We start from the raw sequence: 26,679 nt of genomic DNA on the forward strand, positions 1-26,679 counted from the left end.
TTCACTCAGTAAGTGTATAAATTCCATTTCCATTCTGCCATATGGTTTTTCCTCCTTCCAATCTGCATCTTCGTAGATGAAATCAACCACAATAATCACTCGACTTGCATTCATTGTACTAATTTTATCATGTAGGTCTTCCACGTCATCTACTTTATCCCTTGTCCTAGCAGCAACCAATTTTATATTTTGTCCTAGTGGCCTCAATCTGGCTTAAGGTCAATCTTGTGAAACTCAAACAAATTCAAAATAACTGCCTTCTGCACAACTGGCTCCTGCTCTTGTTGGCTGCAGTTCATCTGTTATTATCATCAGTATCCCACCCCTGTTCTGTCTATTCTATCCGCCCTGAAAATACTAAATCCATCACATTCAATCCCTCTAACTTTTTATCTGTTGTTAGCCAGGTCTCACCAATGCCTGTTACGTTGTGTTAGGTTTGCACTGACCACTGCCAAAACCTCCTCCCACTTACTCCTGATACTTCTGGCATTAGTATATAGAAATTACGCATAACTGTAAGCCCTGATCACCGTTATATTCTTAATTGACTATCTCAGTTTTCCTGACTTTGTTCTTCCACGCTATCCGTGAACAAAGCTCTCTTTAGACACTTAGCTCGGAATCTATTTAACTGCAACCCTCACCGTTCTACTAATGTTTCCGTCAATCAAACTCAGTCCATAGGCCCACAAAACTGTACATCATTCTATCTGCATAACCTGCATATTGACTCGCTATCATTATGGAAAGGTATAGTTGTTATTGTGTGCATAATGGTTGTTGTTCTCCAGCGATGAGCCCGTATATAAGCCCGGAGAAATTTGACACCGGATAAATGGCGAGGGTTGACTTCAGGAAAGCCATCCGGTCGTAAAACAGGGGGTTAGGGTCCCTAACCTAACACGGTATATTTAATGTCTGAAATAGTGTGGGTTCTACGGTCGATTTTCTTGAGTTTTTACGGGATGAAAAATCCTAGTTTTCCGGAAGAAAAAAAACCTCTTTCCCGTGCCAGAGATCGACTAACTATGGAATCGGTCGAAAAAAAGGTTTAGAAAAATTTCCTCTAGTCGCCGACTAGTTTTGATTACATTTGAAAACAAGTCTACCTTCGTGCGGTCAAGCTCCACATCTGCTGAGAGCTACACAGGCTCCAGAGATACTGTAATAATAATAATAACCAGATATTTCCACATTCTTATTATTATTATAAAGGACCTATTAGACTTCTTGCAACTTTTCGGATTCTCAAAAAAAAAAAAAAAAAAAAAAAAATCGTATTTTAATACGATTAGTAGACTAGCGGAACTTTCTATATTCTTGTGTATTCCTTGTTACAACCGGTTTGCTTTTTTTTTCATTTTTGGCACACTTTATACTTTTTCAAAGTTAGTAAGAGTCAAGTTTTTCCAAGTATATATATATATATTCCTTGACAAGAGGTTTTGTCGCTGGTTTATAGTAATTATAGCCACAGGCTTTCTACTGCGATTGTAGTTATAGTTATGTAGTGAATTTGTAATGTCATATAGGAAGAAAGTTTTTCTATTAATTCATGCATAAAATAAATAATTGAAATTTTGAGAAAATAATAAATTCATACGAATTAGTTTTTTTTTTTTTTCTGCGCGACTAGGATAATGTTTGCTTTCAATACATTGATACATAGTTTATGATAATAGGTAGTGTGTCAATGTAGGATCTCCAGCGATGAGTCTTCTGATTTTATATTATAAAATGAATATAATAACGATAATAATAGCAGCTGTGTCTTCTTTTGTTCATTTCTCGTATACTTGGTACCGAATCAGATGCATTTGTTAGTGTGCCCTTCCTCGATGAATCCCTGAACTCCTAGGATGTGTGACGTTTGTTCAGATGAAACATAAATGACAGTATCGCGGTTTGCGTCAGCTTAGTTGGTAATTTTGAACAAGATGAGGACGGATAGTTTTTAGCTTAGTTCCAATGGTAGTTGGCTGATACGAACAATCGAATTGATGTATGGAAGGGGGGGGGGGGAATAAACGAACTGCCCCCCCCAAATTGGTAAAGTCCAGAAGGTTGGGTACTATGTGATTCTGTTCATGGATACCGTTGTTGTTTATATATTACTGAAAGAGTTTGAGGGTTAATTGTTTACTGATGATGCAGAAGTAGAAAGAGTAATGTCAGGAACCTATCTTGTAACATCTGTTGTGATGTTACAAGAGGATTTGAATAGACTGATAGTTTTTGAGCTGAAGAATGGAGATATTTCTTTATTGTTAATAAGTGTAAAGTCATAAGTGTGGCTCCTGAATTTCCATGTAACCCTTGAACTTCAGCTTTCCGCACCGAGAATCTTAAATATTGCTCTTCCTACACCTTCTTGAACAACATTTCAACAGAGAAGGTGGAATGAGTTTTACATTATACTGGCAGAACTTCAGTCTACCCACATAATGTCGTAAACCTATCCTACATTTACGTATCGTGGGAGGTTATGAAAATCTTGAAACACTGCTCTGGAGACCAAATATGGTCTCCAGAGCAGTGTTTCAAGATTTCAAGCCACTTTAAGCCTCCGTTTAGCAGGGTGATGAAACTCATCTTTCACCCAAATATATTCACAAACATCTGTGCTCAGGATGGATTTAAGCCCACATCTTTTGGTTGGAGAGTAGACAGTGGTGCACCCAGAGGGGGGGGGCTGGGCCCCCCAAAGAAAAAAGAAAAAAAACACTAGAAAATTTGCCAAAAATCTTTTCCTAATTAAAATTCTTTTTTTTTTTTTTATTTATGTTGTGTCGTGTCTTCTATTTCTATACTAATTATGAATTAACGATCATTGCAGATGCTCAGTCATAGGTCGTATGTGATGCATAGGGTGTACTCTCAAATTGTTTACTCAACCCCCCCCCCCCAAGATTAAATCCTGAGTGTGTTACTGAGAGTAGATATATTATTATTCTGCTAACTAGACCACCTGCAACAGTAAATAGTACCTTCACTCTTCAAACAGTTCTGTGGATTTGAATCCTATTATGGGCATGAATGCTTGTGAATACCTTTTGTTTAGATGGAAATGAATTTCATTTCTTGTGAGATCAAATCAAAATGAACCCTGAACTTTAGCTTTCTTTACATCAAGATTCTTAAATCCTGCTCCTCCTACACCTGGAACAAAATTCTGCCAGAGAAGGTGGAATGAGTTATTAGATTTGCTTATTGCTCTAATTGCTTAATTAGAGGCCAAAAAAAGGTATTCAGATTAACTTTTAGCCGACGCATGGTTCTACTATAAAATATAACTGAATAATTCTGTCAAGACTTAAATATTAAGTTCTAATATCATGATCAACTGGATTTGCTTCCAATAGATTTCAGCCAGTATAGATTGTAACATCCTCTTAAACTAATTACTGTAATAAGAAATTAATCAACAAGAACTTCATCTAGAGCAAAATTAAAAAGGAGTTCTAACTAAAATGAAATATATATTGATCTTTAATTGACCATTGATTTATAAACATCTAATGCCAATAAGGAGTTCTAACTATTAACACTTTTGCAAGCCATACACTGCCAAGGTGCATTGAATCTTACTATTGCAAACATGGAGTGATGTCCATTATCACAACTGCTTTTCTGAAGAATCAATACAAATATTTGTATTGATTTTTTGTCATTTTACAAGTATTACAAACATTATCTATAGATAAAATTGCAGTGCACAGCAATTATAGATAAAACATTATCTATAATGTTGTCACATCCTCTTAAACTAATTACCATAATAAGAAATTAATTAAGAAGAACTTCATCTACAGCAAAATTAAGAAGATTTCTTATGATCAAAAATTTAGGAAACCTCTGCCGGCCTGGTTGGCCGAGTGGTTACCGTATCTGCTCTCCAGCCAAAAGGCTGTGGGTTCGAATCTTGACGTAGATGTTTGTGATTGTCTGTGAAAGTACTAGTGATGGTAGGTGGTGGTAGATGGCATTGGTGTTAGATGATGAAGGTTGGTGGAGTAGTGAGACGAACAATTGTAGAGCAGATGCCCTCTCTCGATGAGTCTTTGGACTCTCTGGAGGTGTGATGTAATAATAATAATTGCTGTGCACTGCAAATATTGTAATGCAATTTTCATAATTTCCAAATGCCAAATTAGATTTTTTTATTATTATTATATTACATGACATCTCCAAGGATTCAAAAGATTCACTCAATCCACCACCACTCAATCCACCAACTACAATGAACTGCAGCTACCATCATTAACTACACCAGTGCCATCTACCATCCACCACCACTTGTATTTTCACAGACAATCATGAACATCCGTGCCAACGTGAAGATATGCTAACCACTTAACCAACCAGGCTGGCATTTATTATTTTAGAGACTTTAGTAACAATTATATAATATTATTTTATAAAATTATGTATTTTTAGGACTTAATATCAAGAATGGAAAGAAGGAATAGGCTTCAGTGAATCATATCCACATATAATATTAAGTATATGTATGCAGAAATGGTGATGTGTGAAATATTAATTTTAGTAATTAAACTTTTGAGATATACCCATGTCATTGGATATGAAATAAGTATATCTCATCTTCCCCTTATGTGTTGGGCCCAGTGGCCAGTCAGTATTGCCAGGTGGTTTGACTTCATTCCTACTTTATGCTATAATTAATTAGCAGAGGCTCTACCAATTCACCAATCTTTATGCCAGTAAAGGTTGATTGATTGGTAGAGCTGCTGCTACTAATGGCTCATGCAAAAAGTTAAGCAAATTTGGGTGTGGTTAGTAGTTGGAAGGGGTTATCGTTTGATGCTGTTGGCACACTCTCTCTTGATGAGTCTTTGGACTCCCTGGAGGGATCATATAATAATAATAATTTAAAAAAATGAAATGTGCTTCCACATATGAAAATTGAAAGTTTTTCCACTTTGTTATACTATAAATGAAAGATGCCAAGAAATTATATTCTTGGTTTAATCCTTTATCCAAGTGTAAACAAACAAAGTTTGTGCCTGAAGTAACTTCAGGATGGGACACTTGTATATAGAAGCTAATGACTTCACATTACTTGCCATAGTATCCCATAATGCAAAGCACATATCCTTTCAGACATGTATAATTGGGTAGTGACCCTTTCCAAATTATGGAAAGGGGTCACTACCCAGACCAGTTTCGACCTCTATTGAGGTCTCATCAGTGGGAGCCAGACCCTGAAGCGATACCAAGGTGGAAGTAAATAATGCAAAGAACATATCCTTTCAGACATGTATAATTTGGGTAGTGACCCTTTCCAAATTATGGGAAGGGTCACTACCCAAACCAGTTTTGACCGCTATTGATGTCTCATCAGTGGGAGCCAGACCCTGAAGTCATACCAAGGTGGAAGTAATGTAGAAGCCATATTTCCATTATACATATCTGAAAGGATATGTGCTTTGCATTATGGGATACTAAGGCAAGTAATGTGAAGTCATTAGCCTCTATATACGAGTTGTCCCCATCCTGAGGTTACCTCAGGTGCAAACTTTGTTTACTTACACTTGGATAAAAGATTAAACCAAGAATATAACTTCGTGGCATCTTTAATTCACATGTGAAAGATTGTGAACCTATAGTACATTAGGGAGAAAGGAGTTTTTATTATCAATTTTCATTTTTAATTATTTATTTTTTATTTAGTAATGCAGAAACCCTACTCTAAGACCAAAGAGAGAACTTTTTTAAGCCACTTCATTCCTTTCATAATGTGACAGGGGTGTAACACCAGACAGTAAGTTCATCTTCCTACTTAAAAGGAGGGGGGGGGAGAAGGACAGTTAATCCTGTATGGCATTATATTCAACTACATGTATTTTCTGGCCAGTTTGTCTCTCCTGTGGGATGAAAAATGAGTTTCTAGGTAAAGAAACCTTGCCACCATCATGTGAAACTAGCTATTTCACCTTCATTTGGAAATTCCTTGAGAAGTTCCTCACATCCTAGATGGGATTATTCAAACCAAGGCCTTTCTAATCACAGTACGTCATTGTTATTGACCATGTTATGGAGAGATTTCATGGAATTAATTTGGGCATGTGTTGAGTGAATGAAATAGGTTATTAATGGGGATGCTGAGTACTTCAGTGAAGGTTTCAGTATTTCGTCTGCAGTTCAGGTTCTCTCTCATGATTTATAGAAGTCGTCTAACCAATAATAATATTGGTCAGGCAACATTATATTTATTGTATAAAACATATTTTCAAATATACATCTAATATAATATTTATATAATATAAGAAAATATTATTATTATTATCATCTGAGATCTCCAGGGAGTCAAGGACTCATTGATTGAAGCTATAAATTACCCAAAACAACTGTCATACCTTCTGTTAAATTCATTCATTCTATATGCACTTACTACCCTTAAAGGCAAACTATTCTACTCACTCTGCTCTGTGAGAGAAAAAACTAGTTCTTACCCCTTTCTTGACTTCAAATAAACTTAAACTTCCATGGATGTCCCTGTGTTCTCTCCCTACTTTCCATATAACGAAAAATTTCATCAGACGATATTTTTTTTATTTGTGATGGTTACTATCTGTTTATTATTACTATTTTTTATTATTAGATACCTCCAAGGAGTTCAAAGACTCATCGAGGGAGGCACCTGCTCTACAGCTCTGTCTCCACCACTCAATACACCAACTGACAGCAACTACACCAATGCCATTTACTGCCGACCACAGTATTTTCAAAGACAATCACAAACATCCATGGCTGCAGCAGGATTCGAACCCACAGCCTTTTGGCTGGAGAGCGGATGCACTAACCACTTGGCCGTCAGGCTGGCAAAAACATCCGTCGATGTAGATCATATCCTATAACACCTATTCAAAAGTTTATATACTCTATCATATCACCCCTCTTTCTCCTGTTAGCCAATTTCTGTAATCCACATACTCGTAATCTGTCTCATAATCTAAATCCCATAATCTGGATTTAATCTTTGTAACCTCTTCTTTGAACTCTTTCCGCAGCTTCTTTATCCCCTTGAAACCCAGGAGACCAAATCTGCGCATTTGGTTGAAACTTTTGTTATGTAACATTTGAATTTCAGATTCCTATCCACCATTATGCCAAGATCCCTAGCCTGATCCGTTTCCTGTAGCATCACTCCGCTATTATAATATGCCGCTGGAAATCTCATATCAAAGTGCATACCTTTACACTTACTAACATAAAACTGATAGCCATTTTCTTTTGCCCACATTTTCAGCCAATTCAAATCATTTGTATGTGCTAGATATCAGTAGCATCACTGATTGCCCTGCTTATCTTTGCATCTTCGGCAAACAATTGCAAATTTCCTGTTTGACCCATCCTAATGTCATTACACAATGACATTAGGAAGGGTCTAACAGGACCCTTCCTAATGTATAGATTGAACAACAATGGCTCAAGGAGACTGAACCCTCAGGTACACCATTGGTCACCTTAAATCTGGCAGATTCACACCAACCACATATATCACTTTTGGATATCTGTCTGTCAGCGATCCACTGATCCAAGTCAAAAGTTTATATTCCAATCCCATATTCTCCAATTTATGCAACAAACTTTTGTGTGGTATCCTATCAAATGCTATAATAAATTTAGTTTAATCCTTTATCCAAGTGTAAGCAAACAAAGTTTGCGCCTGAAGTATCTTCAGGACTGAGGCAACTCGTGGTAAAGCACATCTCCTTGCAGACATGTATAATTCTATGCATTAAGGGAAGAGACTACCCAGACCGGTTTCGACCTTTATTGAGGTCTCATCAGTGAGAGTCAGACCCAGAGGTGGTGATACTAAGACAGAAGCAATGGAGAAGTCATATTTACCTAGACAAGTTGCCAAAAGGTGTCTCATCTTATTATTAAATTACTCTGGATTTAGAGAAAGATGTTGGAAGTTTTTTTCCACTTTGTTAGACTATAATAAATTTAGTTTAATCCTTTATCGGAGTGTAAGCAAACAAAGTTTGCGCCTGAAGTATCTTCAGACTGAGGCAACTCGTGGTAAAGGTGGACCAAGCTCTCATCATTCCTTGTCTTAGTATCTCCCATAATGCAAAGCACATCTCCTTGCAGACATGTATAATGCTATGCATTAACGGAAGGGCCACTACCCAGACGTGTTTCGCCTTTATTGAAACCGGTCTGGGTAGTGGCCTTTATTGAATGTTCAAGTGCAGGTCAAACTCCAAAAACTCAGCATTGTTCCCCCTCAGTTACAGGCTTTCCTGTCACTGAGAAGAACTCTCAGAACCGGTTGGCTCTACACCGTGACAGGCTCACTCCAGCCACCGAGCAGAGCCGCTCATTTGCTCATATCTCATTCGAGGGGTAACAGCAACAGCCATGCCTCAGTTAACTTCACGGACTACAGCATTGCCATTCATTACGCCCCCACCCAGGACCGACCTGGGTGACAGCAACAGCTGAGTCTCAGTTAAAACTTCATGGGCTACAGCATTGCCATTGATCACCCAAGCTTCTAACTGGTTTCGACCTTTGTTGAGGTCTCGTCAGTGGAAGCCAGACCCAGAGGTGGTGATACTAAGGCAGAAGCAATGGAGAAGTCATATTTAACTATACGAGTTTCCAAAAGGTGTCTCACTTTATTATTAAATTACTCTGGATTTAGAGAAAGATGTTGGAAGTTTTTCCCACTTGGTTAGACTATAATAAATTTAGTTTAATCCTTTATCGAAGTGTAAGCAAACAAACTTTGTGCCTGAAATATCTTCAGGACTGAGGCAACTTGTGGTAAAGGTGAACCAAGCTCTTATCACTCCTTGTCTTAGTATCTCCCATGATAATCTTTCCATAATGCTATGCATTAAGGGAAGGGGCCACTACCCAGACCGTTTCGACCTTTATTGAGGTCTCTCATCAGTGGGATTTCTCCATGTCTTCTGCCTTAGTATCACCACTTCTGGGTCTGGCTCCCACTGATGAGACCTCAATAAAGATATCGAAACCGGTCTGGGTAGTGGCCCTTCCCTTAATGCATAGCATTATACATGTCTGCAAGGAGATGTGCTTTGCATTATGGGAGATACTAAGACAACGAGTGATAAGAGAGCTTGGTCCACCTTTACCACGAGTTGCCTCCATCCTGAAGATACTTCAGGCGCAAACTTTGTTTGCTTACACTTGGATCAGTGGCGTAGCTAGGGGGGGGGGGTGCAGAGGGGCAGTCCACTCCGGGAGACACTTTGAACCTTTTTGAACATTTGCAGTTAATTTTAAAATACAGTCTCGAAAACTCAGTTCCAAATATTGTAATACTACTACGAATTTTCCTTACAATTGCTGTAAGTGTTGCTAGATGTGCAAGGAGTTTTTCTAAACAAAATTGATTAAGAATTATCTACATTACTATGAAATAGACTTCTCCAATGTCATTGACGATTTTGCTAACAGAAAAGCAAGAAAAATAACATTTTAGAATGTTGAAATTAAAGTTTTACTTCAAAAATAAACATAGTGTTTTAATTTATTTCTACATTGTTTTGACTTTTTGTAGTATTTTTGGTGTGTATTGAGAGGGGAAGCAAATTGAGGGACCGCCCCGGGCCGCAACAGCTCTAGCTACGCCACTGACTTGGATAAAGGATTAAACTAAATTTATTATAGGCTAACCAGTGGAAAAAATTTCCAACATCCTATCAAATGCTTCGGCAAAATCAAACATTATTATAGTGTATCCATTTGTTTTATCTAACTCATCTGTAACATTATTATAAAATATAAATGAATTGCTAAAACATGACCTTCCTTTAGTAAACCCATGCTGCTCCTTGCAGAGTATAGCTTGTTTGTCTGCCCATTTCTGTATGCAAATTCTAACTAAATTTTCTAAAATCATCACTACCACACCAGAGATACTGATAGGTCTGTAGTTAGTACATCGGTGTCTGCGCTACGCTTGTATAATGGAATTATTAAACATTCCTGTGGTATTATTCTTGAGCTGAGACTCAAGTTATATAAATGGGAATGGCCTAGCTATTTCAGCCAGTTCAGAACATTCCTTTAGCAGACATGCTGATTTTTTATCTGTCCCTCTTGACAAATTCTTTTCCAGGTGATGCAACATCTCATCAACTTCATTTTCATGCACCTCTAACTCATCATCCAATGTAGCAGTAGCACTCTGCACCTTGTTATTTACAGCTAGTTGATATATCTTAGCAGAGTGAGCACTCATTAATTGAACAATCTCATTAGCTTTTGACACTAGAGTACTATCTGCATTCATTAAAGTTATTCTTCCACATTCATTCTTTCTTTTGCTTGGCATAATGATAAAATTCTTTTCGATTGCCTTTAGCTTGCACATCCAGTTTCTTTTCATACTCTGATTTGGCTTTCCACACAATAGTTGTTACTTTTCTGGCCTGAGCTTTATATATTTCATGACTCCTCTAACTCTTATTCTCACGATATTCTTTCCACATCATCATCATCATCTTATTGTGGATATCTTGCTTAATAAGTTGCATATCCATTTCTCTTCCAACCTGTTATTCTTCAAACACTAGTGATGCATTTAGATTTAAGCACTCATTTAAGCACTTTTTTTTTAGAGATTCCCATTTTCTCCATTCAGTAACTGATACCACGGAACACACAAGTTTTTATCATGTGATTTGTTCCGTATGATAAAAATGTAATTCGTTTTTTTTTTTTTTTTTTGGTTACTTTTTTCTCATTAAGTTGATTCCGTTTGTTTTCCTCCAGTACTAACAAGAGTTATTGAATATATTTCAAATAAAAATGCAAAACACAATAGATTTATTATTAGAAGATACATTGCAGATCTTCATAACAACAATCTCATTAGCTGTTTTTCACAGGGCTCTGCAACTTACACTCTCTCAATCTGTCCTTGTACTCCAAATTTTAAAGACCACTGACCATCTTTGTGAATATTATTGGAAAAATGAGTTCTTCTCAAGATAAGAACTTATTTTTCCAATTTTTTAATGTTCATATTATTAAAATGTATTTTTTTATTATATTTTCCTACACATGAAAGGCAGAAGAGCCTATAGCAAACAGATGTCATGTGTGGGCATTGAAAGTTGTTTAATGAATTTCTTACTATATTTGATCCCATCTGTGTCATTATTATTCCTGTGCCTGCATGATGATCTAGAAAATCATCATATTGTCCTGGGAGGTCTATTCTAATGTTGATTTCAAAAACTGTCTAGGATGCAAAGAACCTTTATCCTGGCCTTTCAACTGAAGGTTAGCAAGTCTCATATGGAAATAAAGGATTCTTCTCCTGAAAATTCGGGTTTCTTCATCCTTCAGAACAAGTAAGCTGCCATTAGAACACATGCAGTTAACATGTAATACACTGGCCTTATAGCCCATGAGTTGCTATGGTCATAAATCTAAATAAACTAAACCAAGCCAAGGGCAGATGTAGAGGAGTAACTTATGAGAAGTAGTATCAGCAGAACCTGTGATATACCCAGAAATAAACTTCTGTGATTGTTTATGGATTCCAGAAGTATCAGAAATAATGGACATGAAATTGTTGCATTGATAGAGCTGATTTGGCCAAAAACTCTGAGATGTGGAATAAGTGAAATGTTGTTGGATGAGTTTGACATGCTGACAGGAATAGAGACGGAGAGATATAATGTTTTTTGTGAAGATAGAAAGGAAATGGGAGTACTGTCGATGATCTCAGAGGAGTTATGTTCCTGCAAGGAGGAAACAGTGGCAGTGGTTTTGAGACAGTATGGTAAGAGGTAAACATGGGCAGAGTGAAATATTTAGTTAGATGTTGCTATACACCTGCCTATATGGATAGCAGTGACAAGGAAATGTATTGACAAAATAATAGCTTAGCAAATAAGAAAAAGAGTGATCACTAGGGGTAATAAATTAATGAATTTCTCGAGTTTTTGAGTGACAACTACTGTTAGAGAGTGCATAAAACAGAGGACATGCATGGATCAAGGCTCTTGGATTTGATCCTCTTATCACAGGATGTTATTGTAAATGTGATGCCAACTATATGAGAACTTGTGTAAAGAAAGGATATATGTGGAACTACAAGACCAGTGATTATGAAAAACTCAGAAGATACCTTGGAATGAGAAATTGGATGGAATGGAGATCCTGCCAATTTCTGTCTACCTGCAATTGCTGCTTGGATACTACTCAAGAAGAACCAAGCAGAAAAAATGAATGCATTCCAAGGGTCAGGAGATGTGATATAGATGAATGAAGATACAAAGTATGAAAGAGACTTTATGATGAGCATTTAACTAATAAGCCTATTAAAAAAAAAAAACCCAGAGTTCTTGTTCTTTGAATAGTGTCAATACTAGTGACAATCCAGTAAATACAGCTTCAATGTCTCATACCCCCCCCCCTCCGCATTCGTTTCCTTTCCACCAAACTGCAGTTTGCATGCCCTCAGTATCTCCTTATAATGTACATTATTCATTCCTGATATCATTTTTCTTATCTATCTCTATACCTTCTTCAATTGATCCTCTTCAAATTCCAGTGGACAGATCTGAGCACAATAATCCAGATGTTGTCTGATCAGGCTTTTATACAATGAAACCACGATCCTTTTATCTTTTGCTGGTCAGTGTCCACCTCAATATTTCACCAATCCTCTGGGCTGTTTTCACAATCTTTGTAATATGTCCTCTGAACGTCAAATTTGTATCTGTAATAGCCCCAAGAACTTTCCTTCCTCTACTTCTTCCATTATAATGCTGTCAAGTGTAAAATTTTTTCCTTTTATTTTATCTTATTATTTTGTTTATATTTAGTCTATATTCTCTTATTTTTACCTCTTGATTATTCTTAATTATACTAAAACTTTATCTTCAATCTTAAATCTCTTAACTTCAATATCTCACTTGGCCGATCTATACTTACAAGAACGATGCTAGTGGTTTGTGGGACAAAGGAATTACTAATGGTGGATACCTATTCCTTTGTCTCACACTGGTTCTAATTCCTTTTTCGGATTCAGGGAAAAGTTATTTTTCACTGCCTCACCCCGAATCCTAGATTAACAGATAGTATAGAATCGAAGAATCAGAACACAGTTTAGCATACAATCTTAAGTTACTAAGAGTTACGTTTGCAGTCGTAGCCTCTCTATAAATTAATCTCCCGCTGTGGTCCTTAATTTATGAGCAAGTGCAACGGAGAAGAAAATCAGGCAAGTCATCAGTTAAACAAAAAGAACAAAGCATTTAATTCAATTGAAACATTGTACATACTATGAATTCACTCTTAATATTTAATCTGCAATTGCTAATGAATGAGCACTAATTTACTTAGATTCTCAATATCTCTCTAGCATGCATGACAAAGAATTTCAGTTAAGGCTTACAATCTACACTTGAAAAATTATACTTATTCATTAATACTCAGGACAGTTATTAGCTGAATTTCTAAACTAGCTTCATGTGCTCTTATACAATTTCTTCTCACAAAATCCTCATAAATTTTTCCATCATTAAAAGACAATCCTTAGGCTCCACGTGCTCTCAATTTATTTACTTAACAAAATACTCAAAATTCTCATTATTACTTTATCATTCAAAGAAACATTCTCTAGAGTCCTTCCTAAAGTTTACATATATTCCTCTAATACACATATACACATAATAAAACATAGACTGTACGTTACCAATTGCTGGGGAATTATCTGGCCCCCTTACATATCTCGTCTGGACAATTACTTTCGACACCACGTTCCTTCTGCTTTCTCTGAGGCATTCTTCAAAGGTTCAATCTGCACTTACTTCTGCCGCCGAAAATAGGTAGACGTTGTTCCATGGTGAACTCATTCAATATCATAATGACATCTCGTAAGCATCGGTGAATACCTTCTGCTGGGCTGTTCGCCGGCCAGTAAATTGTTGGGAAATCTACGGCAAAGTTCCTCCATCATTGTCTCGAATCCGTGGGAGACGAGGGGACGCCACGAGGAGGCTCCATACACATCAGCAAGACCGCCCAAAACTCCGGAGTGTAACTCTGCACAAGAGTAAGAATAAAATTCAGCCTAAAGAACAAGCCTACAAGAGTACTTCCTTGGTGCTGCACGACTTTTTAAATTGCGCACCATATGTTCACTCCACGTCATCGATTACTCCTCCCATTTTCTCAGCGTCACACACGGAAATCTTAGCCTACTCTTCTGCGCATATGAGTGGGGGGGGGGGGGTGGAAACTTACTTGCTTACTAAAGGGTGCACCTGTACTCTTAGATGCACGTGTTTCGATTCCGGCCATTTCTATTTAATCAGATTATCTCTTTCTCCCAGCAATTTATAAGTACTTACACTTAAGCAGTTTAGCAATTCACAATACTTTATAATATCACATATTAAATGAAGGATTCTCAGCTTAGTAATATTTTAATGAAATTTACAAGAGTCTAGTATATTCTGGTACATCAATAATTGATTCAAAATTGCAAGCCCATGTTAAGTCTGAAGGAAACGTAAATTAATTTAATTTTTGTTTAATTCAGAACTTAACACAAGTGTGTACGAAGCATCCAGTCTGTTGCTCTCAGATTTTGAAACCTTACATTTTGCTGTGTTAAAGTGACATCCCCATTCATGTGCCTAACTTCCAATTATCTTCCTGAAGAGTCATAGTATCAACACTATTACTGATACCCCCCCTCCCCCCCTTTCAAGCTTCACATTATCATCATATACAAACAATGGCAAACCAGGGACAGTGCATGTTGGAATTTTTTTCACTTGGTTATACTACAAATTATAGATGCCAAGAAGTTATATTCTTGGTTTAATCCTTTATCCAAGTGTAAGCAAACAAAGTTTGCTTTTGAAGTAATTTCAGGACTGGGCAACTTATATATACAGGGTGTTCGGGATAAATTTGACATATTTATAATTAATTATATTTTTCCGTAAGTTACATGTATTAACACACACTTCTCTTCATTTAAAAGTTTGGACCCTTCTTCATTCATATACAAGATGTCAGAAAGGATGGATAGCTGGAACCCACCTGAATCATGGAAGAGAATAACTTGTATCATGATGATTCGTGCCCGCCATCAAAATAAGGATATTACGACTGCTGCCCAATGCTCCCTGAATACAGTAAAAACAATCAGGCATGAACTAGAGACTTGCAATGGTGACTACGAGGATGTAGCAAGAAGAAAGATCCCTAGCAGACGATCTGATTGCGTTCGTACAGCAGAATTCCTCGCAAATCTGCAGGAACAGGTGTTGAAGAACCCTGGCATTGGAATTCGGGCTTTGTTCGTGGAGTTGCTAACTGTAGTCAAGCCCTGGATAACAAGGGTAGCCAATGGTAGGCCGTATGTATGGCAGCAGGATTCGGCCCCTTGCCACACCTCTGGGAAAAGTCAAAAATGGTTGTCTGAAAATTTCTACGACTTCACCAGTCCAAATGTTTGGCCTCCAAACTCCCCAGACCTTAACCCCATGGATTATTTTGTATGGGGCGCAGTTGAAAAAGACACCAATCGCACTTCCAGTAATACAAAAGCCCAGTTAATGGATAAAATTAAAACAGTTTTTGCAGCCCTTCCCAGGGAGACTGTAGCATCAGCTTGTTCGAGGTTCCGAAGCAGAATTGAAGCTGTGATCGATGCTAATGGTGGTTATTTTGAGTAAATCTTGTTGATAGTATTGTAATTAACTCTGCCTGTAATGTTTTTTTGTCAATTCATTAAATTTAATAGATACAAAGACGATTTTCTTTTTCCTTACGAAACTGTCAAATTTATCCCGAACACCCTGTAGAAGCTAATGACTTCACATCACTTACCTTATTATCTCATGATGCAAAGTACATATCCTTACAGAACATGTATAATGCTATGCATTATGGGAAGGGTCACTACCCAGACCAGTTTTGACTTTTATTGAGGTCTCATCAGTGGGATTCAGATCCAAAAGTCAGACTTTTGGATCTGGCTCCCACTAATGAGACCTCAATAAAAGTCGAAACTGGTGCAGTGTCAATACCATTGACATACAGAGGGGGAGAGAGTGAGTGAACAGTAATTGTCCCAGTACTGAACCCTCACAGCATTTGGAATCTTTGCAGCACTTTGAACAAATTCTGTGAAACGATACTCACTGCCTCCGAGTTTTAGTCAGGTCAAATTGACTAATTTCCTTGGTCCTAATGCTTCTGGCTATATTAAAGAGGCATTGCAATTGTCATTATTCTGAAGTAACATCCTATTCTAATCAAGGACACCTGAGATGCTATAGTCAACCCTGCGAATTTCTGTCTACCTGCAGTCATATGATATGTTGAGGCGTCCTCTCTGAATCTTTCTAATCACTTTTATTCTTCCATTTACAACCTCTTGGTTTATGTGCTTGCATTTCAACCTACCTCCCTAACATCTTTTTAACTTATTACATCCATCTCACAGACCATCGCCCCTTTCATATACCAAATTCCATATTCATTCAACTCAATGTTTACATGATAAAAACCGTTTATTATTGTTATTAAATCAGCACCTCTTTAAGATATTCATTCTCATTCTAAGAGGCTCACTTTCTTGTGATGGGGGCAGTATATTTGCACAATCACTGGCAACTTATTCACTCATTCACTCACCATGAGAAAAATGTAGTTCTCACATCCTCACTAACCATGATTCTGCTTGACTTTCAGCAATGACTCTGCTCTCTCTTTCTCTCTCCCCCCCCCTTTTCGTGCAGATCCTTTTATTAACTTGTATGGTTCTATCATACATCTTGTCTCTGTCTACAAATCTTAATCAATGTTAGGATTTGTCCTCCACATTCTCTTGAGCTGCCTTCATAATACTGTATTTATAATAATGGTTACTCTTTGTGTCAGTTATAATATTTATTTATAGTAAAGACTTAAGAGAGAAACAACTATTATTATTATTATTCCTGATACCTCCAAGGAGTCCGAAGACTAATCGGGGGGGGGGGGGGAGACGCCTACAACTGTTTTCAACCACTACACCAAACCTCTACTACGAATCATCTCCATCAACGCCATCTACCGCCCACCTCCACAACTAGTATTTTTGTCTGTAAATTGCATGTGTTCTAAAGGGCCGATTTGACTATTTTAGAATTTTTTATGACAGTATCTATGTTTATTTACAGTAATTTCTTAATATGGTTTTCTACCACATTTCCCAAGTAGTAGATAATTTGGACACTTCTGATGTGTCCAAATGAAGAAGAGATTAAGTGTGAATTTTGATGACACCATAAAAAAAAATCTAAGTTATGAAACTCTTATTTTTTATGCTATGATGAAATATGCATGAAAACAGGATGTAATTTATTCCAGGTAAAATATACTGTAGTTGCCATCATTGCCTGTTCTTAAATATGATAGATGTTATATTGTTTGTAATTATTAATCTTAACCAGATTAATGTGAATGAGGTTTTCATAGAATGAGGGGGGGGGGAAATCAGATGGAGAACAATAGGCCATCTCTGGGTGCTGTATGAGGATGGTATGGATAGGGGAATGAGAACTAGGTGTTTTGCATGGAGAATGGTAAGTAATTGGAATGAATTGCCTAAGATGAGCACGAAGATAGTGAATGCATTTAAGATGTGGGATGAATAGCTCTGTGTGTGTGTGTGTGCGTGTGCGCGTGCATGCATGCATGCGAGTCAGTTCTCCATGGAGCCAAAGACTCATCATGGGAAGTCTCGCTCACATGCACGCGCACACACAGAGCTCTTCATCCCACATCTTAAATGTATTCACTGTCTTTGTGCTCATCTTAGGCAATTCATTCCAATTACTTATCATTTTCCATGAAAAATACCTACTTCTCACTTCCCTATCCATACCATCCTCATACAGCACCCAGCAATAGCCTCTTGTTCTTCATCTGATTATTGACAACAATAGTAATAATAACTGCAATTGTATTCAAGGTGTTGGAGAGATTGATTAGAAATAGAATACAAATTGAGTTGATTGACATAGCATTCTTTATGAGGGTAGCATGGATTTGTGAAGGGTAGGTCTTGTTTTAGCAATTTACATATAATTTATAAGGTAATAATGAGTGTGTTAGATAAAGAAGAATACAGTGATATTCTTGGACTTTGCAAAAGCATTTGATAGATTACCACATGATAAGTTGATGTACAAACTGCAGAGGATGGGAATAGATGGGAATAGTCCAGGGTGTTTCAAATGACAATATAAGGTAAATAGCAATAGATAACAATTTTTATTACCGTGCAAATATAGCGTAACACTTGAAGTTTCAACACAGACAGTTAACGTTTGATACGACTGCCTCCAGTAATTCTGCAGACGTCTATCTATAATCAATTTCCTGCCACATGTGACAGAGCATGTGGTGTAACTTCAGCAGTAATTCTAGAATGCAGCTCATCCAAATTGGCTGGTAGTGGTGGTAGAAATACTCGATCATTCACAAAGACCCACAACAAAAAATCTAACAGTGTAAAGTTGGAGGAATGTAGTGGCCATGCTAAAGGAGCCCCTCTACAAATCCATCTCTCTGGAAAATGGGTGTCGAGGTATGACCTTACGTCTGTCAGGTAATGAGGAGGTGCTCTGTCTTGCTGGAAATGTAGGCATCCGTTATGGTCATTGGCATCTAATTGTGGTATTAGGTACTCAAGTAGCATGTCCAAATACCCACTACCAGTAATGGTAGACTCCAAAAAAAAAGAAGGGTCCATACACTTTATTTTTTTCTTATGGTGCAAAAAATGTTAGCCTTTGGGGTACTGCGAACATATTCTACGATGATGTGTGGATTTATGCTTCCTCAAATTCTGCAGTGGTGAGTGTTTACTTGCCCACTTATGTGACAAGTGTACTCATCACTGAAAAATTCATGTCCAAAAAGTCCTCATTTTGTTCTATCCTACTTATCATTTCCATACAGAAATCCTGGCGTATCTTCTTATTGTCTTTCTTTAAATGTTGTATGTGAGTAAATTTATAGGGCCTTAAATGTAGATGCTGTGGAATTTCACACAGTCACGTGGAATTCCAATTTGATGAGACACCCATCTGATTGACTTTCCAGGGCTTCTCTGGAAACTTTCCCAAACTTCTTCCACAACAGCATTGGCAGCACGTGGCCTTACTGTCAACCTTGGATGAAGCACAGAATAGCCTGTTTCCACAAAATTCTTGTGCCATGTGTAGATTATGCACCTACTAGGAGGTTCTTCGCTGTATTGCTTGCAGAAATTCCTCTGAACTTGCATTGCAGACTTTATTTTCTTAAACTAAAACACACAACATGCTCCTCCTCACCATCGAAAATTGCCATTTTCAAATGGTGTGACGTAACATGCTATCTAGAGTTGTCATTTGGTAAAAAGTTACATGACCAAAAATTGATGTGTTTCACTACATTATGACATTTACTCAGCTTTTGTACATTTCCAGGTTATTCTCTTTTCTCTTACAAAGTTGTATAAACCCTTTTGAAGTGACCTATACGAGGGTGGTCTGAAAAGTTCTTGGCATAACAAAAACGAATTTATAATTTCAAAATTATTTTTATTTTTCAATAATTTCCCTTAAGACAGACTAATGCATTTATTCCAGCGGTGTTCCAGCATCATTATCCTGTCCCTGTAGTGGTTATCAGTAAGATCTGCAAAATAATACCCCTCAGCTGCAATCACCTCTTGATTCAAAGAAAAACGCTGACCAGCGAGGAAGAGTTTTTAGTCTAGGGAAGAGATAGAAGTCAGAGGGAGCCAAATCTGGGAAATAGGGTGGATGTTCCAACAGTTCATAGTGCAGATCCCTTAATTTTCCATTGCCAAAACACTTTTGTGGGCAGATGCATTATCCTGATGAAAGATGATTTTTCTCTTCTGCAAATCTGATCTTTTCTCACGAATTTTTTTGTCTAGTCTGGTTAAAAGATTGGAATAATATTCCCCGGTTATAGTTTTACCCTTTTCAAGATAATTAAAAAACAAAATGCCTTTAGCATATGAAAACACTAATGCCATGACCTTTCCTGCTGATGGAATCAAATTTGTCTTTTTTGGTGCTGAGTAACCGGCTTCTGTCCACTGTTTTGATTGCTGTTTGGATTCTGGTGGGTAATGGTGAATCCAAGTCTCATCCATAGTAATAAATTGATGCACAAAATCAGTTTTATTCTTGTTAAAACGCTCCAAGCACTGTTCAGAGATTTTCATGCGAGTGTGTTTTTGATCTGCTGTGAGCAAGCGTGGCACCCATCTTGCACAAAGCTATTTCATTTCCAATTCTTCATGCAAAATATATCCTGCATGTTCTTTTGAAATGCCTATAGTTTCAGCAATTTCATGCACTTTGATGTACTATATTGAAGGCTATCAATATAGTACCCAGCCTTATATTTCTGCACTCCAAAATGCATGCACTTATTAATGTTAAAACTACAACCCTCACTCCAAGCCAAAAGTCTATTCAAATCTTCCTGAAAAGAATCAACATCAGCAGTGCAACTTGTCATCCAATACCATATCGTGCACTTGATCAATGATTTCTGGTGGTATTACACTTTTTTTTGGCCATCCTTCACGTGGATCATTTTTCGGATCATCTTCAAGGCTGGTATGGCAGCCCATTTCTTAATTGTTGAAAACAAAGAACAGTACCCATGAACTTTTATGAACTTTGAATGAATTTCTTTTGGCATTAAACTTCTTTTACAAAGAATTTTGTAACTGCACAATACTCAATTTTATCCATTTCAAGGGATACAGGCAACACTTTTGCTTCAGACAGCTGTATAAAACCAGCTATTTGATAGAATGACTTGCAGTTTCACATCGATGCTTATGACAGATGTACCAACTTAGAAAAAAAAAAATCTCCATCTATGGTCGAGGCCGTGAACTTTTCAGATTACCCTGATATATTGGTTAGATGGATTGGCTCTCTGCATGATATCAGCAAGTTGTGTATTATGAAGCAGTGTCTCAATAAAGGAGGGTGACCAGTTGTGTGCTCTAGGGTTCTGTGTATGGACTGCTGCTTAACTTATTTGCCAATGATATAACATGCACATTGGTGATCTTCAGTTGTTTGCTGATGATGTAAATTTAGCCAATGGCCGACGCTAAGTTGCACCGCTGAAGTTGATTCTGTTCAGGAAGATTTGAATAGACTTTTGGCTTGGAGTGAGGATTGTAGTTTTAACATTAATAAGTGCATGCATTTTGGAATGCACAAATATAAGGCTGAGTACTATATTGATAGCCATCAATATAGTACATCACATATAATACATCAATATAGTACTTCATCAAATTGTAGTGCAGGAAGTGGATGAGATTTGAGATTTTAGAGTTTTGGTTGACAGTAGACTGGAGTTTAGAGGGCATATTGCAAGTGTTGCAAAGACTGCACGTCACATTGCCACTATGTTAAGAAGTATGCTAACATGTAGGAATAAGAAAGTGGTTGTACCATTCTATAAAGCACTGGTTCAGACCACACTTGGACTGTTGTGCCCAGATTTGGTCACCTGGTTTTCACTGTAATGTGGAGGGGATCCAGAGAATATCAGACAATATCAGGACTTTGGATGTTGGCTGTGGAATATGGATTGCAGAGTTTGGTGGATAGGAGAAAAGAGGTGATATGATAGAGACATTTAAGTTAGTGAGGGAATTTTATCGGATTAATCCAGATGGAGTTATAAAAAGAGTAGAAGGCAAGATTGGAAGAACCAGAGGCTATCCCTGGAAAGTTATGTAAGGGTGTGGTGAAGAGGGGTGTGAGGAGTGGAATTTTTACATGGAGTATTGTCAGTGAATGGAACACATTACCAGAATATGTTGTGAATGCAGGGAGTGCTAAGGATTTTAAGATTCAGTATGATAAATATGTTGTCAGCTGAATGAACCTCCCATGATGAATCTGCTAACTCCATGGAGGGTATAATAATAAATTTGCCTCACCTCGATCAATAGATAATGTCCCTTGTATTTTATAACTTTCAGGCTAACAATAATATCAATATATACTACTTTGTTTTGATTGCTTCTTGTAAGTTATAATATTTAATGTATGAAAAAAGTAACAAGGATTTACTATAAATTACAGATGTCATTTGTACTTCCACGACCATCATCAAAGTTAATAGCAACAACAGCTAGAGATGTTCATATTTCTAATGGAATACTCAATGTTGCCAATTTGGTGAGCAGTTTTGCTACAATATAGCTATAATTAATTAAGTTTCTGCTGACATTTTAAATTACACATTGTTGTTTCTACCCATGAATGACTAATTTATAATCAGAATAAGAAATATTGGTGCTGTTGACTAAGGAAAGTGTGTAAATATTATTATTATTATTATTAACATCTGACCTCCATGGAGTCAGAGATTCATCATGGAAAGTGCATACAATGCTCCTACAGCTGTGCTTTAAACTGATTCAATGTGTCTATATTCACAACACACTCAGGCAATGCATTCCACTCACCAACCACTTTCCATGCAAAGAACCTACCCTTACTCCTCTGCTCACACCCTCCTTATACAGTTTCCAGCGATGGCCTCTTGTTCTATCCCCCCCCTCTTCCATGTCAACTTGATAATAACCCGTGACTAGTTTATGTGTCTCAATTATATCTCCCCTCTTCATCCTATTCACAAGGCTTTGCAACTTATATTCTCTCAATCTGTCCTAGTACTCCATATTCCAAAGACCACTAACTCCCTTTGTGAATCATCTCTGGATGCTTTCCAACATATCCTCATCACCATGAAAACTCAGTGACCAACTCTGTGCACAATAATCCATATAAGGCCTGATAATGGTCTTATACAAATGCATCATAACCTCTCTATTTTAGCATGTCAATGTCCTCTGCATCATTGCCATTATCCGACATGACATCTTCACAACTTGTGCAGTGTGGCCCCTGAATTTCATGTACTTGTCCACCATCCCTCCTAGATCTCTCATCTCCTTTACTTCCTTTAGAGTTTCCCCACCAAGTGTATATTATGCATCTCATTATTGCTTACCAAATCTCAAAACTTTACACTTTGCAATATTGAACTGATAGTTCCACTTACCTGCCCATTCATGCAGTCTATTCAAGTCCTCTTCTAAGGCCATAACATCCACTTGAAACAGAATTTTTGTAAAGAACATAAAAGTTTGTTACTTACTGATATAAATATTAATTTTTTTTAATTATCGATGAATGAACCTAGAAGAATTTGACTTAGAAGGTAGTGTTATTATTATTATTAATACTCCATGACCTCATGGAGTCAAACACTCATCTGAGAGGTCCTTTTATCACACACACATCTCATCATATCTCCCCTCTTCATCCTATTCACAAGGCTTTGCAACTTATATTCTCTCAATCTGTCCTAGTACTCCATATTCCAAAGACCACTAACTCCCTTTGTGAATCATCTCTGGATGCTTTCCAACATATCCTCATCACCATGAAAACTCAGTGACCAACTCTGTGCACAATAATCCATATAATCTTAAACACACTCAAACTCCTTGCAGACACCATACTCTCAAGCAAGGCATTCCAATCATTCACAACTCTGCACGAAAAAAACCTGTCTCTCACTCTCCTACTCTTCATACTGTTTCCAGGGAGGACCTCTGGTTCTCCCCTGATCTCCCACTATTCTCTGTAGAACTTCACCATTGATCCTATTACAATCCCCTTACCAACCTGTAGGTCTCTATCATATCTCCTCTCTTCCTCCCATCCACCAGACTCTGCAAATTACATCTTCTCAATCTTTCCTCATATTCGCATTCCAGAGGTCAGAAACTACCTTAGTCAGTCACCTTTGGGCCCTTTCCAACATCTATTCATCCCTCTGAAAACCCGGTGACCAAATTTGGACACAATAGTCCACGTGTGGCCCAATTAAATCCCTATACAATGGAACAAGAATCTTCTCACCTCTACACGCCACTGTCCTCCCCATCATTCCCGGAAGCCTTTGTGTTGTCTTCACAATTCTGAGATGTGTCCCCCAAATTTTAGATCCCTATCCACCATCACCCCCAGATCTCCCATCTCCTCCACCTCCAACAATACACTCTCACCAAGCATGAATTCCGCATCCCATCCCCATCTTCCAAACTCTAAAACCCTACATTTTGAACTCACATCCCCATTTCCGTGCCCAATCACTCAATTTATTCAAGTCTTCTTGTAATGCCACAACATCTTCACTACTCTTTATGGTTCCTCCCAGCTTTGCACCATCTGCAAACAACTGAATATCTCCATCCAAATCTTTGCCAATATCATTAATATACAAGTTAAACAGTAATGGCCCTAAAACAGACTCCTGAGGCACTCCACTAATGACTTTCCTTTTCCTGGATATCGCACCCCCCATACACAACTTGTTGATACCTATCAGATAGCCAGTCTCCAATCCAATGCACTAATCTAATATGCAACCCCATCTACTCTAGTTTGACTGTCAACTTATCATGAGGTACTCTATCAAAAACCTTTGTGAAATCCAAGTATATTACTGTGTATCCTTCTCCTCTGTCCAAGGAAGCAGTCACTTTATTGTAATAAGTAAGTAGATTACTAAAACATGACCTCCCTTTAGCAAATCCATGCTGTCCATCAAAGATAACACCATTGTTGTCAACCCAACTCTGGATCCTAGTTCTCACAAGCTTCTCCAACAACTTAACCACAACAACACCTGACAAACAGATAGGCCTATAGTTTGATGCTTGAGTTTGATCACCTCCTTTATGAAGTGGCACAATCTTGCCCTTCTTCCACTCCTTAGGAACTTGACCAAGTGCAAGACTCGTATTAAAAAAATATGTCACGGCAGGTGTCAACTCCCTGGCACATTCCTTCAGAATATGCGGTGATATATTATCAAGTCCCACAGCCTTATTTACATCTAGTTTACTCAACTCCCCAAACACTTCTTACTCACTTACAGTCAGTCTCCCCCCCCAGCATCAACTGCTCAATGTCTCCATGAAGTCACATTCACAAGATTGAAAGACCTTTATGAACTACTCATTAAGTATCTCCACCACACAATCTGCAACAGCTGTCTTTATACCATTTTCTCCAATCAATGTCATCCTTCCATAGTCATTCTTTCTTTTGCTGGCTACATATTGAAATAACTCCCTTGGATTCTTTTTGGCTTCATTAGCTAACTGCTGTTATACCTCTCTTTAGCTACTCTCACCAACTATGTCACCCTCCTTGCCTTGTCTTTGTAGACCTCATAAAATTGGTTATTTCCACTTCTCTTATGCTGCCTCCACAATGCCCTTTTTCTCTGTATCGCGTGCTTAATCTCTTTATTCATCCATCTCACACCTGCCTTATTTAACCTTCTCACCCTTGGAATACATTTAGACATTGCATCTACTAGATAGTTTTTGAAAATCCCCAAGCTATGTTGATCCGTTTTCCAGCTAACTCCTCATTTCACGCTACAAGCCGTCTCCTGAGCTCTTCATAATCACCCCCCCTTGTAGTTCCACATATACCCTTTTCTCACAGGGATCCTAGCACTGCTGGTAATCACCTCATGGTCACTCTCACCAACTGGTGGATGATTTGACACCTCATTTATAATTATATCCTCTGATGAGATGACCAAATCCAATATAGACTGGAATCTTAATCCTCGTGTGCCCTCTGTTATATACTGTCTGAGATAGTTATCCCTCAAAAACTCAAGAAACTCGCTTTCTTTACTTCCAGTTGCTATCTCATCATTCCAGTCTATATTGCCATAATTGAAATCACCCGTAATGATCACCCTTTTCTTATTTGCTTGGCTAATTTGACTATACATTTCACTATCACCACCATCCACATTACCTGGTCTATAACAACATCCCACCAAGTATTTGATTCCATTCACCTCTATCTCACACCATACTGCCTCAAAACCACTGGCACTATTTCCGTCTTGCATCTCTACTTTGTATGGACATAACTCTTTCTCTATCATCAATAGCACTCCACCTCCCTTTTTACCCCTTCTATCCTCACGAAACACATTATACAGTGTTGAAGCCTTCTAGCCTTTTCCTTTAATAATTAGTAAGGAATAATGGTAAGGAATAGAATACAGGATTGGATTGATGATATAGCATTCTTTATGATCCATGGTCAGCATGGATTTGTAAAGGGTAGGTCCAGTTTTAGTAATATACTTGCATTTTATGATAAGGTACCAAGTGTGTTAGATAAGGGAAATATAGTGATATTCTTGGACTTTGCAAAAGCGTTTGATAGATTACCACATGATAAGTTGGTGTACAAGCTGCAGAGAAGGAATAGATAATGTATTGGTTGGATAGATCAGAGATTGGCTCTCGAAATCAGTGATTTTCAACCTTTTTCATAACATGGCACACTTAGACTAATTGTTAAAATTCTGTGGCACACTAAAAATATATTCTTTTAATTTTTTTGATGATCTGGCAAAAAATAGGCATAATTTTGATTGATTTACACACACAAGAAGATGGAAGACCAGACACTAATAAATAAATGCCCAAATTACGATATTATTTCTTTCAATTAATTTGTTTTCATAAATCTC

General features: G+C 37.5%; 1 protein-coding gene across 2 annotated transcripts in view; it reads left to right on the plus strand.

The window, feature by feature from the left end:
• Positions 1-1,311: 1,311 nt before the first annotated feature.
• LOC150110172 (queuosine 5'-phosphate N-glycosylase/hydrolase) overlaps positions 1,312-26,679 on the plus strand; it is a 243,870-nt gene continuing 218,502 nt past the window's right edge. For both annotated transcript variants that reach the window (XM_090398252.1, XM_090398260.1), the window contains exons 1-2: positions 1,312-1,391; positions 22,176-22,271. In XM_090398252.1, the coding sequence (XP_090254378.1) occupies positions 22,176-22,271 (96 nt within the window). In that variant the 5' untranslated portion in view covers positions 1,312-1,391. The remainder of the gene's footprint in view (positions 1,392-22,175; positions 22,272-26,679) is intronic.

The sequence above is a fragment of the Typopeltis vanoorti genome, chromosome 1, assembly GCF_054136105.1.
Source record: "Typopeltis vanoorti isolate ZY-2024b chromosome 1, IOZ_Tvanoo_1.0, whole genome shotgun sequence".
Lineage (NCBI taxonomy): Eukaryota > Metazoa > Arthropoda > Arachnida > Uropygi > Thelyphonidae > Typopeltis > Typopeltis vanoorti.